Source organism: Silene latifolia, chromosome 11, assembly GCF_048544455.1.
Source record: "Silene latifolia isolate original U9 population chromosome 11, ASM4854445v1, whole genome shotgun sequence".
Classification (NCBI taxonomy): Eukaryota; Viridiplantae; Streptophyta; class Magnoliopsida; order Caryophyllales; family Caryophyllaceae; genus Silene; species Silene latifolia.
Window position 1 is genome coordinate 36,108,666 of NC_133536.1, and position 16,183 is coordinate 36,124,848.

The window sequence follows — 16,183 nt, forward strand, 5'->3', positions numbered from 1 at the left end:
ATTTTCTCTAACTTCTCTCTATAATTATCTCTTGTCTTTATTTCACAACACGTTATCAGCATGAAACCCTAACCAATTGAGCATGAAATTAACGACGACCATGTATTCTTTGGATCTGATAATTCGGAGTATTCAACAAGAGGAAAGGTGCAAGTAGGGGGAAGACATGATAATTAAGATGGCCGAGCCATACATAAATATAAACACCTCGTATCATCCAAGGTAAGTTAAGGTAAGTTTTCCTTTGCACAATTTCTTCCATATACGTAAAAAGTATTACTTACTTTATTTTGTTTGATAATCGTTAAAGTTTTGATTCTCGTATCTCAAAAGAAAAAAATACTTTTGGGTCTGAAGTGCCAAAAGATTTATTTTAAAGAGATGAGAGAATATGTCCACATTATAACTTTGGCCTGAAGTTCAAAGTGTTAAAGGTGTGTAATAATTCTAACACCGTCTCATCAGTACAATATTTTCATATTGTATAAGTGTAAGTGGTCAGAAGTCCACATGTAAATGTTAGTGACCAGAAGTTCACAGCTGTGTTTTTTAACCGCAAATGAGTTTAAAGTGGTCTTTTTTAAAGGCAAATTTATTTGCGAATTGATTCTTGTTCAGTTGATGTTGAACAGTATATGAGATATAAAATTTGATCCATTCCTTGAAGTGAATGTGACATCTCATAAAGACTCTGTTTGTAGCAGAGATCAAGAATATGGCGTTATGATAAGCCTAATGTTGCGGCCTTAATTGAGCCTGATAATGTGGCATTTGATGAGCCAAGTAAAGAAACCTTAATTGAGCTTAATGTGTGACCTTATTGAGCCAAATTCGTTCATTGAAAGAAATGAAAATATCTCATAAAAGTGAATATCTCATGAAAAGTCATGTGAGAATATGAGACTCATATATGCAAGAGTTTGATATGAGAAAGGAAAAATTATTTTTGCATTAAAATTTTGACATTTACGCTATGGCGTGAAGTTCATAGTATTTGCAAATAATTAAACTATGACCCAAAGCTCAGAGTATTTAATTACATATACAAAACATTGACCTGAAGTTCATAATAATTACAATTACTAAAATTGTGACCCTAAGTTCACAATATTTACAATTTATGACCAAAATCCTCTTTTCTAGTCTTGACAAGTATTTACGATCATTGAAAGTCGCATATTATATTTTACATTATTGCACCTACCTATCAGAATATCAGTGGTTAATAAAATTAGTTAGTCTAATTTGGTTGTTTGCTACACATACTTACTTTTAATTGTTTGATATATCTCTTTATTTGTGATATGATGTTTTTTTTTTTTTGTGATATATGTTGGATATTTATAAAACTAATAAAATTAATCTTTTAGTCTTTTGTTTAAGTGATTAGTGATGATATATACGAGTTAAACAATTAGTATGGTGATGTACTTATATGTATTTTTCATGTTCTACGCCTGTTTAAATTTGGTTAATGTTTGCCATAGTGGACCAGCCCTTTTTTGGTAATAATATGATTAATCAATTGTTTCACTACACTTGTCTACTCTTAAGTGAAAAATTTGATGATTATTGTTTGTATCTAACTTGAAAAAAAAAAGTCGTTTGTGCTTGACACATATCTTATGAAAGCAATTTACATACTAATCACTCATGCAATTTTTAATCATTAATCGATTTGGGTTAGCCAGCTTACATATTAATTGCATATGGAGTCCGACTTGTAATGACATGTAAAAGGTTATATCAATTACAACAGATAGTATATATGAAAGGATAATGCTATAATTGATTGTGGTATTTTATAATTGTCGTTTATATTGAGGAAATTAACATGTGCATATCATTATTGTATATATTGTTAATTAAGGACATCCGGGTTTTTATTATACCCGTTTTGATAAACCTGAAGTTTATCTTAAGAAAAATATAAGTGTTGAAACTCTCTCGTGTAAATTTATTAAAGGCAAGACATTACACTGAGATTGAGTATATATATATTTGATATTGGAGATCACAATTTGATTATTATATGAAATCGTTAGTCTCCGAATTGGGCATTGTGATTCACCACATTAAAAATCCAACTGCATTATATTGTTATTATACAAAAAAAAATGCCCATATAAATTCTCATCGGTGATATGAGAAATTAAGTCCTAAGGTGGTTATGGTTTTTACCACCTTAAGGGGAGAATGATAAGGAAAAGCTGGTAAAAACAAACCAGTATGTTATCCCCAACTGAACCAGAAGTTCAGCCGTTTGTTTTCAATATGAAATACATCAAGTAGAGGTTTATGGAATTAGAAATAATGATATTCATTTGATTGTGAAGATGTATTATGATACCACTTTTATCACCTTATCAAAATATGATATGTTACATTAAAATCTATTATTTAATTATAGACAGTTTAGCCCTATCTGTGGTATAGCGAGCTATACATTAGTCATAGAAAATATATGTAATGAAAAAGTAGATTCTTGCCAAATTGAACAATAACCACACATAAAAGGTAGTGTGAAAGTCATATCGGTTCACATATTTCAAGTAATAAGAAAATGGCAAGCATGGGCAGTTGGTACTCCACGAGAGTAAAGAAATTTAGATGTCCCGGAAGTGACATAAATATCTGAATGATAATAGATGGCCTATATAAAAAAGGAATGGTACCAAAATATGTTCATATATCACTGATTCAGTACTGACAATATCACGAGATGTTGAAATTATATCGATATGGTTAAGTAACCGATATGCATTTGAGCGCAGAGTTTAATGGACTAGAAAATGGGGATCTTATATTTAAGTCCATTTTGATTGCCGACATATAATCTATGATTATGAATGAGCTCATGGACTCGAAGTCCATTCATTGACCTGAAGTCAATTCAGATTATGATTATTTGAAAAGAAACTGTACAGTTTGCATTTTGAGTCATCATCATGTGCATTTTAGATAATAAGTTTATCATGTGCATCTTAGTGTTATTATATATACGTTATACATTATTGCATTGTTTTTATTGTTGTTTAGAATTAGTTACATATCATATACATGCACATAACTAATTATATTGTTATAGTTTGATAAATGTTTAAAAGGAGAAATATATTTTTCAGCCTCTTATAAATGTTCATCAAATGATGATTTTTGATCAATTGAGTTTTGAGAACTCATGATTATATATGAACCTCTACGACACGATTGAAAGATTATCGTGATTATTTCCAAAATGGAAAATTCAAACTCCTGTAGAGTTACTTGAAGGAAATTATTATTGTCTCAACCCGAAGTTTGAGTATATGAGAATAATGATTTAAATGAGCTTAATGCTAAACATATGAAATTAGTTTATGGTCCAGAAATACCATAACGATTGGAAAATAATGTAGTCGAAGTCTACAATGAGAATTTCAATCAATACATATGTGGTTTAGCAAAGAAAATTGCTCAAAGGTATTGGATGATTTATTCAATAATTATCGGATTGATTCTCCTTAAGACAGAGAATTAAGGAATGATAGCTACACTCTTTTTCCCTTCGACTAGGTTTTTGTCCCAACAGGTTTTTCCTAGCAAGGTTTTTAACGAGGTAGCATTATAAGCGCATTATTACGCTATTGTCATGATTTGTCATTATTGTTGCGATGACAATTATTTTGAATATATAAGGCTATGTCATATATTGAGGAGAAACTCCATCATAATTATGGAGGTATTGTTTGAAATGAAAATTCAAGAGTTATTATGAAATAACCATATCCAGATTGTGAATTCCGGTGAAATATGATGATTGAAGTTATCAAGAATTTCTATTAATTGAAGATATCAAGTTATCAACGAAGATGTATTTCAACAATCGAAAAGTTATATTAAAGCATGGATCATTTCAAGATACATCAAGTTATGTAATCATCCGGGGAAGTTGACACACGCTGTAGTCTTTTTCCTTATCCATGGTTTTGTCCCACTGGGTTTTCCATGAAAAGGTTTTAACGAGGCGGCTATTATTATGCGTGTTTGAAGGTTATTGTACTCTTTTCCTTTCTAGCGTTTTTCCCATAGGATTTTTCTAGTAAGGTTTTTAACGAGCCATCTTCTTCAGTAATGGACATCCAAGGGGAGTGTTATGAAAATATTATAATATGGATGTCCATATCTTAGAATATTCTAGAGTCTATTATCTTATGGAAACTCTACTCTCATTGTATATGTATATATACCCCCTCATAATGGAATAATATACTGTTCTGTCTCTCTCTCTATATTCTCTCTAACTTATCTCTATAATTATTTTTTGTCTTTATTTCACAACACAACTCATTTATATAAATATTTTAAATTCTTACTAAGCTAGCTCTATATAAGTTAACCTCACAAATGTCGTCCCGTCCTTTAGTACAGGATCTCAACTAGTTCAAAAATAAATGCAACTTATACTAATCAAATAACCATGGTTTAAACGTTGATCAAAACATGAATCAATTTTGCAAAGGTGTAAGAAATTATAAATATATGAACAAAAGTTTTGGTACAAAATATTATAACATTGCATGAATTTATTTCTGTTACACATGCTTGAACTCTCCCATTAGATACATAAGAAGCTCTTACAGATTAATACTACTACCATTATGGAAACCCTACACCAGTTCACTTCTTCACTTCTCCTCCAAATTTATTCTTTCGTATTTTAATATTTCATACAAATCGCGCTAGCTGGCCTTTGTTCTGTATATGCCCACATTCTGCTGCAACTCGTTCTTCTTGTACACCATCTCCAGTAGTATTGAATATTGGACATAATGTTCCCTCAAAGTTTACTGAATTCCCCTTTTAAAAACTCTGATTTTCAAGGCTGTTAAGAATGATTACTGAAACTTCACGACTATATCACTATGCCGTCTTCTATGGTTGCCTTCTCGAGTATGACTGTGATGCCTGATCGAATGTAGAACCCTTTCTCTGGCCTATCAGCTTCTAGGACACCCTATTGAAGGAAATAAAGTTTCAGTATTATGTATATTCTGCATTTGAGAAATACTCGGAATTATAAAACTAACAAGGGGAGAATTAAAGGGTACTCACGTCTTTGTTGGCAATGATCACATCTTTACCTATCTTTGCATTCTTGTCAATAATACAATTCCTGTCAAAGATAAAAGAACTATCAGAAAATATGATTTTTATCAGCGAATATCATATTGTTGATTAATAATGCAAGTGCAGTACGCGGATCCTGTGATATTAGAAACAACAGGTCACGGGTGCAAACCGCATTCATTTAAATTTCAGTCTTGAACTTTAGAAGGTTATCCTTAATTTAACTGTTACGCCCCCCCTCGATCACAAAATTTACAGTTCTGAAGCTGGGTTCGTCATTTCCAAGTACCTGATCTTTGTGTTTCGTCCAATCCCAATAGGGACCTTTCCCTCCGCCAGATGAGATGCAATCTCGGACTCGGTTTGGTAGAAGTCTGCCCCCATCATTAAGGTATCCTATAAGTGGAAAAAAATCACAGTTTTAAAAATAGCTCAGACGAAGTTTACTGAAATAACGCTGAGAAAGGTTTTAACTTTTTAATGCCATCTTAAGAGTCAAGATTCAGCTGGTAAGGGAACCTTTTAGATTACCTTAAGCTCTACCCCAGAGTCAAGACGCGACCTTTCTCCCACAATGGAATGCTCAACTGTACATTCTCGCAAGAAACATCCATGTGAAATGATGGCATCCTTGATCTACATAGCCAAAAATAGTCTATTAGAAAATTACATCATTTCTGGTGAACAATATTCAAATATTCTTTTGAAATGACGAGCATACTCGGCAATTGTCCATTTTTGTAGGTGGCAGGAATCGAGGGGATGTATAGAAAGGCGTCTTTGGGTCATAAAACTCAAAAGTGGAGACCTGTATCATGGAACAAAAGAAAATATCAGGAACTTCTTCATCAATATCATAAATGACTAAAAATCAAAGGTGAAGAAGCTTACATCTTTAGTGAGAGCCAAATTAGCATCATAAAAAGACCTCAAGGTTCCGATATCTTCCCAATAATCTCTGAACAAATAGGCCTGTTAAAACAAGGAAATTCATATTAGAACATGGCAAAACAAATGGATTATGTGAAGAGTTTGTAGTCATATTCATGTTTTAGAAAAGAACCTGAATATTTTGTTCTTTCACAGAAGAAGGAAGAATTTCAGAACCAAAGTCATTGGCAGTGGGATATGTCTGTGTGAGAAGCTTTAGGAGCACATCTGTTTTGAACACATACACTCCCATTGATGCAATGTAAGGATTTTTCAGAGCGTCATCACGAGACAATCCGAGAATTTGTGTATCCACTCGCTGCAGAAGACATAATTAGTAATTGCACTAAAATATTGAGGCGAGGCATAAGTAACAGCATGCAGAAAGACAAGATAATGTATCAAGGTTTTCACAAATATCAGAAGAGACGGTCTTACACCGTGTTTTCAGTGAGACGCTTCATTAGCAACTAATTACCCATAAATAGGTTAAATGCAAGCCCTAGTATGTCTCAAAATTTCTAACGTTAGACAGTCTCTCAGGAGACGAACTGACATGGTATGCTCCGAATTTGGCTCAACTCACCATAGCATCCAAGTCAGCTCCCATTGGTTTCTCCAAGAACTGGACCACTCGGCCTCTGCTGTTTATTTTCATCAACCCATAATCCGATGCACGGCTGGAAAAGAACGCAAAAATAGGAGCACAACATGAGAAAAATTAATATTACAAAATCACCGACAATTAAGGACAGAGGGTAACAGCCTGCATACCTCTCTCCCACAGGAACACAAGAAACTGTAATATCTGAATTCCTATCAATGTGATTCTACAGGTAGAAAAGAAAACAAAGTTAAGATGCTTTTATGGTAGAAGACAAGTATAATCTAATAAGGGGACCAATGGCACACCTGCACAAGTTCCATGTAGTCCATTCGATAGAGCTGATCCCCGGACAATATAAGAACGTTCTCAATATTTTTATTCCTTGCATCCTACACATATAAAACTTGCATTAACGACATCTGTTTGTGGATTCATGTTCAAACACTTGGGTTCCCAACCTCTAGGGACACTTAAAAATATGTTTGTCGTAGTTTGCCAATTTGTGTTCATAAAAAACCATGATATATAAATTTTTTTGTCCGCCACAGCGCCACTAAGGGAATTCTTTGATATTTTAAGCCAACTAAGTTAAATGTGATAGGTTTTCAATTAATGGTAGCAATATGAAATTGAGTTTCCAACCTCAAATAGCCATATAAATTGTCGAACAGCATCAGCTGTTCCTTGAAACCAGTTCTTTCCAGTCTCCCCTGCAGTTTGTGTAGCAGCCAAAACCTGTCACCAATGGCAGCAGAACTTTATTTCTATAAATCCATGACATATACAAATACTAGCATACAATAATACAATTTTTAGATACTCTGATACGATCTGAATTTCAAGGTCGCATACAAATATACAGTGGGGACTAGCCGATATTTACCTCCACAAATCCATCACCAAAGTTGATCCCGTTCCCATGATAAGTGCGGTAGATATGACGATTGAGAGAGGCCGAGTTAAACTGGGTCAATATGAATACCTTGTTTATTCCACTGTTAATGCAGTTACTCATTGGGATATCGATTAGCCTGTAACATCCTCCAACAGGAACCTGCATCAACAACCTATAATTAGTACTTTGCTTTCTTCACTTACAAAAATAAATTTTTGCAATTTAACTAGGAATGTCCCAAGACACTGATTCACATTCTGTGAACTATATCAGCCTGTACAACAAGTCTGAAAAACTACCATTGTGAGTTGTGACTCTCAGAAGGATATTACAAACAGATGATCAGACATACATACAGACATTGGCGGATCTGTAAATAAGGACCCTGATTTTTTTTATTTTATTTTTTTTCAGTTTGTCCAATATTTGTTTTCTAAAAAAAGAAAAAAGAAATCTCTAGATTTTTGTATAATAATAACTTTAGTAATTTAAATAGGACCCCGAGATCAGATCTTCTGAGTCCGTCACTGCATACACAGCCTTAACAGGAGGACTATAAATAATTTCTCGAGTCAATAACTTTTCTTTTAATGTCAAATGATCCTCCGGAGCATTATAATATTTGAGGAGGGGGATTCGAACTTGAGACTCCATCCTAACCACTACGCTACGACATATTCAGTTCCAAGTCAATAACTCCTAATCATTATGATACACACACATCTTTTGTTTTGATAGGATTTTTTAACTAAGGATAGGACTATGATATGTTTGGCCTAAGAATGAAGAAAAACCTTACAGCAGGGGTAGCTGTTCTGCTAGTAAGAGGAAAGAGTTGAGCCCCTGCACCTCCTCCCAATATAATTGATGCCACATTTTTAGGATCAGCTCTTCTCCTTTCATACATTGCTACCTCCTTTGCCTGCAATTCACTCTTAATAAATTCAACAACAACGTTGTTATCCTAGTGTCTTAAGAACTCCCGTAAATTGCATCATAAGGCCCAGAGGGTCATATAGTCCGACTCAAGATGACCCAAAATGTTTTATGAAAATAAAATACAAACAGAAATTGTTTCCGAGCAAGCCATAATGAAATTGTCGAAATCACTTTGATCGACTGCTACTTCACAATATATAATACAAGAAACATAGACACACAAAATTTAGTGACCCATTTTGGTTTATGACATTTCAATCATTGCCATGTAAACGTAAACAGATGATTGGGACGGAGTGATTATTAAACTTACAATGGTTTCAGTGGCATTATTGTTTGGCGATGTGAGAACAGAAACAGCAACACCAGGTTTGATCTTATGACCTCTATGATTACTTCTCAAGCTTTTTGGCAATTGATTTACCAACACATTACTGTTCAAACTTGTTCTAACTCTTTCTCCCAAAAATCCACTTTCCCCAAGTCTTGTCACTTTTGCATTTCCTCCAAATGTTGCACATAATGAAGAATCCATCTTTTCCAATATATTAAAGTATAATATAATAATGAATTTGATACTCCAAATATTCCTGCCAAATTAAAAAAAAAAAAATCAAGTAAAGTAAGCCCTTTAAAGTGTTGGATCATATGAACAGAATTAAACTAAACATTTTTAATGACTTGGTCAAACTGTTTATAGTATCATTTGATCATAGTATAATATTATTAAATTATGCATTAAAGTATTATGCATTTTATTTGCATGCTAATCAACTTAGTAGGCACTCGTCGCAACGAGAATTATTAACTGTTGTCGATAGTGGACACTCAGGTTATATAAAATATGCTAAGAAGAAAAAATATAGAATTTGAAGAGGTGAAGTGGAAACCTTTCAAGTAGAGTAAGTTAAGGGAGCAAAACCCAGAAGAAAAAATGAAGAATTTGAAGAGAAAGTTGGAAAATTAAAGAGTTTTATGGAGTGATATATATAATGTAGTCGAGATTAATAAGAAGGCAGGCAAAGAAGCGTGAATGATGGTGAAATGAAGGGTGGAAAATTATGGGCTTTATTGGCTTGTGAGCCCCCTTTCACGAGATCACACCTCTCCTCCTCTTCTCTATGTAAAATACTTTGATAATTGATGATGGTGTATGTATGTCTTTTATTTATGTTATTCTTTTATTTTTTATGTCTTGAGAAACTAAATATTTGATGGTGAAATCTCATATCATCAACTATTCATCATCTCTTGTTATTTATAGGTAGATTAATATGTTTAGTATAAGAAAACAAAATTTAAAGACGGAACATGGATTTCGAGGTTACACAGGCGGAACACAGATTCGTATAATACATAATGAAAAAGAGAATCATATATAAGTAAGTAATACAAACCGTGTTAGTAAAGTGACTTGCTTAGTGTGCAAATATAACCATATTTTAGGGGTCAAAGACTTTTCTTGAACACACAAATGAAATGGTTATATAATCAATCATATGTTATAGGTTAATTTCGATTAACCTAGTTTCCTTACCTTATCAAAAAAAAAAATGAAATCTCAATCATCATCATCATCATCATTCTTATATATAGGTAGAATAATGCGTTTAGTACTCCGTTTAAGAAAAGAAAGTACAAGTGTAAATATGAAGAAACGCACAGTCTAAACACGCGACAAAGATTTTAACATTATGGAGGCGGAACATAGATTCGCACAAAATGCAAAATAAAAGAGAGAATCAGATATGAGTCAGAGTAAGTAATCAAACCGTGTTACTAAAGTGACTTACATAATATGCAAATATAAACATATATCAGGGATTAAAAATCTTTCTTGAACACAACATATATATGAAATGGTTATACACTCATAAATAAAATTATTTTTCCTAGTTTGACACTTTAATTTGACTAACATGACAATATGAAATGATGCTAGTTTTATCAATTTGGGAAATTAACTTAGTGAGAAGTGATGATAAGATTGCTTTGTGTGTAATTTAGGGCGCTCCACATCCCCATTCACTTAATGTCAATAGTTACCAAACACTTGTCTATTTCAGACACATTAAATCATGTATTTGATGAACGTAAAAATCTTATTTCTAACGGTTTGATTTGAAGTAGAAAGGATGAACAAAATGCAATAATTAACCTTATTGCGGATCTCAATCGAATAAAGTTACCACATCAATGCCTGGTCGAGGTGAGGTAACTTATGAAGTTATGATATTTTTCCAACTACAATTCATTTTGGTTTGATAATATTGTACCTAAAGTTATTCAGGTTACGCAATATTTTGAGCTTCCCCAATTCTTATTTCAGACCAAGGGTATCCGTCTTATTAATAAGACGGATACCATATTCTCTCACAAAATACCCATTTAGGGTGAGTGGAGAAGCACATGGAGGGTCCCACCTTTGTCCCCTCTACCCATTTCCTCTCACACAACTACCCGTCTTAAAATCCGACCCGTTTTAAGCAAGACTTACTCTTTGAGCTTATGATTTATTGATTGCTTACAGAACTTTTACATTTTGAAGTATGTCTTCTTTTGATACTGATGGGGCATATTCTGCACCGCTGACCAAGTCAACACATTGAGCAAGGTCAAAGATATCCACAGCAAGTCAACGACTTAGACAGCCCGGCCGATGCAGCCCATCGGCCTGCTAGCCTGGGTCTCGGCGTGACAACCTGCCAGCCGGGAAACATACCCGCGTACTCATGTCCAAGGCCCCTCGGCGGTGAGTCAACATGGCCCGCCGGCCTGCCATAGGTCCCTCGGCCGAGGGGTAGATCAGTCTTTCCACCTGCTAGCCACTTGGCCACTTGGCCACTACGTGACAAAAGGTGAAAGCCTATAAATACTCCTCAACCTTCATTGAGGAAAGGATCCCACAACTAAAACCTAGATACACTATTCATCTGGTAATATCTCCCTTATCTCTCTACAATACGTATCTAGCCAAGTAACACAGCTTAATCCTTTAAGTTTACTTGACTTGAGCGTCGGAGTGAGTACGCTTGGCACACAAACAAGCCCTCGCCTTCGTTCATTGTTGCAGGAGAGGCCGAGAGGGACGATAGAAGCAAGAAGGGTTCAACTCAAGACATTATTCTACAAGCCACGGGTGGTAACTAATAACTGCTCTGGAATTACACCCGGAACAATTGGCGTCGTCTGTGGGAATAGACACTAGAAGCTAGTCACATTCATTCCCAAACAAAAAACAACAAATCAACAAAAACCCACCCAAAAAGCTAAGAAAATGTCGAAACAACAAGACGCAGTCGTGACCAACGAAACCGCGTTCTACCAAGATGATGCTTTCAACAACTCTGGAGTTGTGCAGCCCTCCACCGGCGGGGTAATCCAACCAGAGTTCAGGATGCCAATAATACCCGACACGCGCGCGCCAACAACCAAGTCACCATAATGGGACAAAAATTGACGTAGCGAAACCGAAAATACTCCCGGACCTAATCGCATGTACGCCCGCTCACACATCACGCCGACAAGAGCGGCGGAAACTGTCCAGGAGACTAGGGCCCTAAACGTGACTCCAAGAAATTTGAACGGAGCACTAGGAGAAGCCGACCAAGCCAAGACGCCGGGGGAGCCCAAAGTGGGCGCGGTAGACCTAAGTCCTTCCCACACTCGTGGGAGGACAGCGTCCCCGCCGCACGAACGAGGTTCACCCCGAAGGAGCCAGAGGAGTCCGACTCAGCAGAGTTGGAGAAGAAGTCCAAGTCGAAGAAGGAGCCCCTCCCGCTACGGGGGGAGGAGCCAGGTGTTACTAACCAAATCAGAGGGGAGTATGAGGCTCGGGACGACGGAATGGTAAGGTACCTAGAGAGGGTGAAAGCCGACGTAGCAAAATTGAAATCCTTCCAAATCCAGTGCGTTCCCAGATCCGAGAACAACCGGGCCGACGCTCTCTCCAAACTGGCCAGCTCAACCATCAAGAATGTCAGCCGAACCGTACTGGTAGACATCAGAAACGCAAAAAGCATCACTGAGACCGTCGGCATGGTGGGTAACATAGAGACCGAGACAACGTGGATGACTCCGATAATGAGATACAAGCTTACAGGTGAGTTGCCGGAGGGCCGCAATCCCTCGGCCAAAATAAAAAGGATCGCCGCCAGGTACCTGTTGTTCGAAGGGGAACTGTACAGAAGATCCGTAATAAGACCACTCTTGAAGTGTGTCGGTCCGGCCGACGCAGAACTGATACTGACAGAAATCCACGAAGGCATCTGTGGACATCACATGGGGGCAAGAACACTAGCCCACAAAGCTCTCCGAGCTGGCTACTTCTGGCCCACCATGCTTCAAGATTCCAGAACGAAGACCAAGAAGCGCACGAACTGTCAGATGCACGCCCCGGTGATACACGCTCCCTCCAGAGACCTGCAACCGGTGATTAGCCCCCTTCCTTTCGCACAGTGGGGGATGGATATGCTAGGGCCATTTCCAACGGCCTCCGGAGGAAGGAAGTTCTTAATCGTCGCCGTTGACTACTTCACCAAGTGGGTTGAGGCCGTAGCAGTACCAGCAAAGACCACAGCTGCCGTCAGAAAGGTAATCTGGGAAAACGTTATAACCCGCTTCGGATTACCCCAAGTTATGGTATTCGACCACGGCCGAGAGTTTTGGAGCGACCTGATAATGAACTGGTTAGAAGAGCTCGGCATCAAGTTTGCGTATTCCTCCGTCTGCCACCCACAGAGTAATGGGCAGGCGGAGGCAGCCAACAAAACCATCCTCAACGGTTTGAAGAAGACGGTTGAAGACCTTAAGGGAAGGTGGGCCGATGAGCTACCCGGCGTCCTGTGGTCCCTTCGAACCACGGAGAAAGAAGCAACAGGATACACCCCCTTCCATCTAGTCTACGGCTCCGAAGCGGTCTTGCCGATCGGCGACAGTGCCGGCGACATTCGAACGGCCACCTTTGACCCGATTGAAAACGAGGAGGGCCTAAGAGCTTCCCTAGACCTTGTCGAAGAGAGCCGAGACACGGCACGCCTTAACTTGGCCGTATATCAGAACCGGATGAAGAGAGCCTACAACCGAAGGGTCCACAAAAGGGACTTAACAATAGGAGACCTAGTCCTAAGGAAGTCGGCTGCCACCAACAAAGGAAATATTCATGGCAAACTGACGGCCAACTGGGAGGGTCCCTACAAAGTGGTAGAAGAGATGAGGCCGGTACATACCGGTGACAGACATGGGAGGTGTGCCTCTGATGAGCCATTGGAACACCGATAACTTGAGAAAATACTTTGTATAGCGGCGGAGGTGTCCAAACACATTGTGGACACCCCAACGCACGATCATGACAAGCAAATGAATCACCCAAGTTCTCCATCAAAGTGTCTGTCCCCTCCACGATTTGCCATTAGACGGAGACTCGAAAGGAAGAATCGCTATCGAAGCCGCAACCCCGATTACCTCGGCCAAAACCGAGAGCGACGGGGAACACGTCGGCCGATACGCTAAAAAGAGACGTATACTCAGCGCAATTGAGACGCCAATCTAGCGGTCAATATGCCTACACAGTTACGGACGCTATCGAAGCCGCAACCCCGATTACCTCGGCCAAAACCGAGAGCGACGGGGAACACGTCGGCCGATACGCTAAAAAGAGACGTATACTCAGCGCAATTGAGACGCCAATCTAGCGGTCAATATGCCTACACAGTTACGAATGTAAAAACGAAGACACTTAGTTGATGACACAAGAAGACAAGTAAAGGATCGTGATCAGAGTCCCGGCCAAGCCGAGGACCAAATAGATAAAACTTTATTAGAAACGATTGCAAGGAGAGTACAAACGACGGCCGTCCCCATAAGGATTGCCTAAACTCTACCTACCAGAGCTTTACAAAAAGCAAGGAAACAGAATTACAAAAGGGTACAGACTTGGAATTGGAAGCGCCAAAAGGATGGCAGGGAGAGAAGGCTCAATAATTGGCCCCCGAACAGCTAAAGCTATCCGAGACGCCGGGTGAGTCCGGTGACGACCGCCCGTCTCCCTATGCCTCGATGCTCCCCCTTCGTAGCGACAGGCGTCATCGGTGGCCGGCTTTGTGGAAGGCTGAGCATCTTCAAGCAACTTCAGCCTCTCACCCTCCTTCACTTTCGCATCAGCCACCTGAGCCGCCTCCGCTGCCTCAGCTTTCTCAGTAGCCGCTGCCTCCTCAGCATCAGCCATTTCGTCCAAAAGTGTATCAAATTTATCCCACGGGAAAGAGCCCTCGGGGACGAGCCTTCTTATCGCCTCCCTGGTCGCCTTCTCGGCCCGGTCCCGAAACCGGACGCACATTTTAGGGAGGAGATCATCCCAAGCATCTCAATATCCTTCTCTTTTTGAGCAAGGATAGCCTGCGTGTCCCTGAGCACCTCCGCCTGCTTCTGGAACCGATCCTCCCACTCGTTCCTCTTGGCAACCACGGCGTCGTAGGCACCTTTATACCTATCTCGCTCCTCCATCATCTTGGCCGTGGCGCCATCGACCTCCTCAACTTTGGCCCTCTCGGCCCTCGGCGGCTTCTCGGCTTCCTCTCGCACGCCCCTTGGCGCAAGAAGATCCACTTAGCCTTCCCGGCTTCCCCCTCGCGGCGAGAGATCAAGCTTGAGCCTTGCAATCAGCGGCCCAGATTGGGCCGTGGCCTTTTCCTGCTCCATGATGAGGGAGGCGGCTAGACGACTCCATCTCCCCAGCCTCTTATATATTCTCTCGCCCTCCGCCACGAGCTCGGCGGGAGTAACCTTCGGGGTGAGGAGTCCACGACGACGTTACGGTCACCCGCCTTCTCAATCGCCTTCTCGTGCGCTTCCCTACTTGCCGTTCGGTGAGAACGGCAGTGCGATGGAACCGCAAAAAATTACGAGAGAGCATCCATGTCACCTTGCATCGACACGTCGAAAGCTTTGTCATCGGGAATGCCCAACGAGCCGGCTAAATCCGAACCACAAGTTAAATCCGTACCGATTCGAACCCTCTTAGTTGGAGGGTCTGGTGGAAGCGAGCTCCTCCGCGGCAACGGTGGAAGCAGACGGTGGGTCTTTCCTCTTCTTCGGAGAAGCGACCTTAGCAACGGTCACCTCCCCCTCAGAAATGTTGATCACCTCCACACGATCCTTTTCGACCACTGGGGTCGGAGAGGGAGTTGCCATTGATGCAGCCGCCGACATGGACGCCGCCTTCTTTGATCTTCTCGGCACGTTGCCGAGAACCCGTGCCTGAGCCGTCTCCTGATCCAGCGCCTTCGTCTGTCTTTCCATGACTTCGTTAGGGGACAGTCGGCGATCACGTGCTTCAGCCGTAGGACGACGGGTGAGAACCTTTCCGTCCTTATCAAGCCCCAGCCTCTCCAAGTCCTTCTCTGACAGATCCTCACCAAACCGATCTGCAAGAAATCAAACAAGAGTTACATGAAAGAAATAAGAAAGCTCCAAACAGGAACATAACAAGTAAAGGTGGGCCTCACACCGACCCTACTCACCACGGCTGAGGGCCGGTATGAGGCCGACGCGGCAGAGCATCTCGTCCTGAAGAATAATCTGAGTCGGGGGCAGCCATCCCTCCTTAGCATCAAATAGCTGCACTGCCCGCTTCTCATCCGCCGTAAGGGGGACAAAAGAAGCGTCCATCTTAACCTTGCTACCCCGGGAGACGTATTTCTCAT

At 39.7% G+C, this 16,183-nt stretch overlaps 1 protein-coding gene across 3 annotated transcripts; it reads right to left on the minus strand.

Moving 5' to 3' along the window:
- Window positions 1–4,532: 4,532 nt before the first annotated feature.
- LOC141611523 (glucose-1-phosphate adenylyltransferase large subunit 1-like) lies at window positions 4,533–9,709 on the minus strand. Of its 3 annotated transcripts, none has more exons than XM_074430078.1 (15): window positions 9,371–9,709; window positions 8,794–9,070; window positions 8,341–8,463; window positions 7,530–7,700; window positions 7,289–7,381; window positions 6,952–7,035; window positions 6,814–6,869; window positions 6,626–6,719; window positions 6,173–6,358; window positions 6,001–6,081; window positions 5,831–5,917; window positions 5,641–5,745; window positions 5,399–5,505; window positions 5,095–5,155; window positions 4,533–4,996 (listed from the first exon to the last, which is right to left on the minus strand). In XM_074430078.1, exons 2-15 carry the CDS (start codon window positions 9,013–9,015, stop codon window positions 4,895–4,897), a joined length of 1,572 nt encoding a protein of 523 aa, XP_074286179.1. In that variant the 5' UTR covers window positions 9,016–9,070; window positions 9,371–9,709; the 3' UTR covers window positions 4,533–4,894. The 3 variants fall into 3 exon arrangements, with proteins under 3 accessions (XP_074286179.1, XP_074286178.1, XP_074286180.1); XM_074430077.1 differs by having other exon boundaries at window positions 8,341–8,475; window positions 9,371–9,574; XM_074430079.1 differs by lacking the exon at window positions 8,341–8,463 and having other exon boundaries at window positions 9,371–9,470.
- Between the last annotated feature and the right edge of the window lie 6,474 nt (window positions 9,710–16,183).